This window comes from Triticum aestivum, chromosome 3D (assembly GCF_018294505.1).
Source record: "Triticum aestivum cultivar Chinese Spring chromosome 3D, IWGSC CS RefSeq v2.1, whole genome shotgun sequence".
Classification (NCBI taxonomy): domain Eukaryota; kingdom Viridiplantae; phylum Streptophyta; class Magnoliopsida; order Poales; family Poaceae; genus Triticum; species Triticum aestivum.
The window spans coordinates 513,183,271-513,185,656 of record NC_057802.1 but is presented as its reverse complement, the minus strand read 5'-3'; the positions used below and the strand labels follow the sequence as shown (position 1 = coordinate 513,185,656).

Sequence of the window (2,386 nt, the reverse complement as noted above, 5' to 3'; positions counted from 1 at the left end):
CCTGTGCATATTTAACACAAAGCCATCGCCTCTAACGGGGCATGACGTTCCACCTATGTCTACACTATTTATGAGCGCCTTAAACCCTACTCAAACGCCTAGCCGTACGGCCCAGTCACTGGTCGGTCAAAAAATTGCGACCCGTCTATCTCAAACTGGCCTCAAATGCCCAAGCTGACCGACACCCCTCATATCCACCCCAAATCTAGGGCGGATATGGGGTAGCCCGGGCGCGATCGGGCACGTCCGCCACGTCAGAGCTGACCCATGTTGGCCCACACGACCCCACATATATTCATCCCCATCCTTTTTCCGGACCAAACCCTAGCCACTCAACTCCACTCCCCTCCCCTCCAGAACACTCCACCCTCAAGCTCCCGTCTGCCGACCTTTAACCTTCTTCGGCATGGCGGGAAGCGGATTTGACTCTGACCAGTCCGGATCCGTCTACTGGGGTGTCGTTCCGTGTGGGATGGAGGAGACCATGGCCGTCTGCATGCCCTCCGCCGCTCCCGAGAGGACTGCACCTGACCAAGAGGGGGATATGTCTGGCGTGAATCCATTGCATCGGTGCAACGGACACTCGGATCCTTCAGGGCTGGATATCATGGTCCGGTAGCCTCCCCATCTCTGATCCATCGGAGTATGAGTCCTACATGACCCGGTGTGCCGAGACACGCCTTGGTGCCAAACATGGCGGTGGCGGAGTCGGCGGATGCGGCGGCGCGCGCTGCCGCGGAGGAGGAAGCCATCCGTGCCCGCATCCCAAAGAAGCAGCAGCAGGGAAACACGCGCGCCCTCGACCGACAGCAAAATCGGGTGGTCCGTGCCATGGTCGGACTTCCGCCCAAAAAGGAGAACAAGGCTAGTGGCAGGTCGCTCAGGTCCGATGACGAGTAGATCTGGCTGCATCCATTTTGCATTTTCGAGCGCTACTTTCGCGAGAAGAGCGGTAAGGGCGCTCGGACGGGCAAGGACAATCATGGATGATCTTCTCCATAGCTAGTACGAAGATATAACATGTCAAATTTTGATAGCCCGATTATTTCATCGTTTTCGTTTACGTTGCATGTCTTTCTATGAATTTGAGGTTTGCTAATTGGTTGCATGTCTTTATATGAATTTAAGGTTTGCTAATTAAGGTGTCGACTGTGCGAAGCAAAATTTGATATGTGACCGACCAGTGTCGGCAGACGGGGCGTCTGCTGGCGTCTAGGGGTCCAAATTAGCAACTTGCGGCTGTAGATGCTCGAGTGAGAGTACCTCTGTACCTGTATGTGTGTATCAGTACCAATCATGCATGAGACACGGCAAATATATTTTTTAGACACGGTGATTTGAGCATCAATCAAACATCAAATCTGCCCTGTTTCGCATGGCATTCGCTGGAGGCTCCAAATCACCAAATCAGCACACACATCACGACTCTCGCTCCCACGGAATTCTAAGAGGAAAACGTAGGCTCCAAATACGGTACTACGTAGAGATTGCTAGCTACCACTTGAAAAATTCCAAAACGAATTCGAAGAGAAGAATGAGGGAACCATTTACAGTGTGCAGCAAGAGCAATTGGTCTCAGGGGTCAGGACCGACCAGCACTGCCACTGCCACTGCACTCCCCTGGCTCCGTTCCTTCAGGCGGCTGCTCCTGCAGCTCCGCCGTGTCGTCACCCTCCGCCTGCTTCGCCTGGTCGCCGGCGGGGGCGGAGGAGTGCACGCCGGCGCCCACGCACGGCCCGCACTTCCGCTCCACCCAGGCCTCCAGGTCGTGGCCGCCGGCCCGGCCGAGCGCGCGGCGCCCGAAGCAGAGCCGCCCCACGGCCACGGCCACCGCCGCGAGCACGGCGAGGATGGCCAGCATGGCGATCACCGGACCGTAGGAGCCGCTCGTTGCCGCCGCCCCCTCGGCCACGCCGTACGACATCACCTGCGGGGGCGGGAATGCCGGCGGCGGGGGCACAATGGCCGACATTGCCGGCCGTGAGCTAGCGCCCAGGCCTTCAAGAGCGGCTCCTTCAGGCCGAGCGAGCGAGCGAGTGGGAAGGAGCTTTGCCCGGAGAGAGCAACGAAAATGAGCTCACTCCACTCTCACTGCCTGGATGCGACATTTAATAAGTGCAGCCTGCATGTCTCCACGGGAGGGCGACCGCTTTTGGCTGCGGCGCACGGCCGTCTCCTCACGATTCGTACCGTTAAGCAGCAGCAGCATTCACCAGCGGCGTTTTACGCTGTCCTGGCCTGTGGTTATAGCTGGAGTAACTTCGGGGTCGCTTTCCGCAGACTGCAGTTGGTGGACGGGCATCAATGGCCTCACGTAGGCACCAGAGCATTCTCTCAGGACGATGCATGTCCCGCCAGCGACACGAGCACCGGACCGGAGCGTCGA

General features: G+C 58.0%; 1 protein-coding gene across 1 annotated transcript; it reads right to left on the bottom strand.

Moving 5' to 3' along the window:
- Positions 1 to 1,503: 1,503 nt before the first annotated feature.
- Positions 1,504 to 2,164, bottom strand: LOC123075148 (uncharacterized). The gene has a single exon (XM_044497815.1). The coding sequence runs from the start codon at positions 1,970 to 1,972 to the stop codon at positions 1,583 to 1,585; it is 390 nt and encodes a 129-aa protein (XP_044353750.1). The 5' UTR covers positions 1,973 to 2,164; the 3' UTR covers positions 1,504 to 1,582.
- Between the last annotated feature and the right edge of the window lie 222 nt (positions 2,165 to 2,386).

Bases quoted from the DNA above. Each gene is read 5' to 3' on its own strand.
- LOC123075148 (XM_044497815.1), bottom strand. From the start codon at position 1,972: ATGTCGGCCATTGTGCCCCCGCCGCCGGCATTCCCGCCCCCGCAGGTG.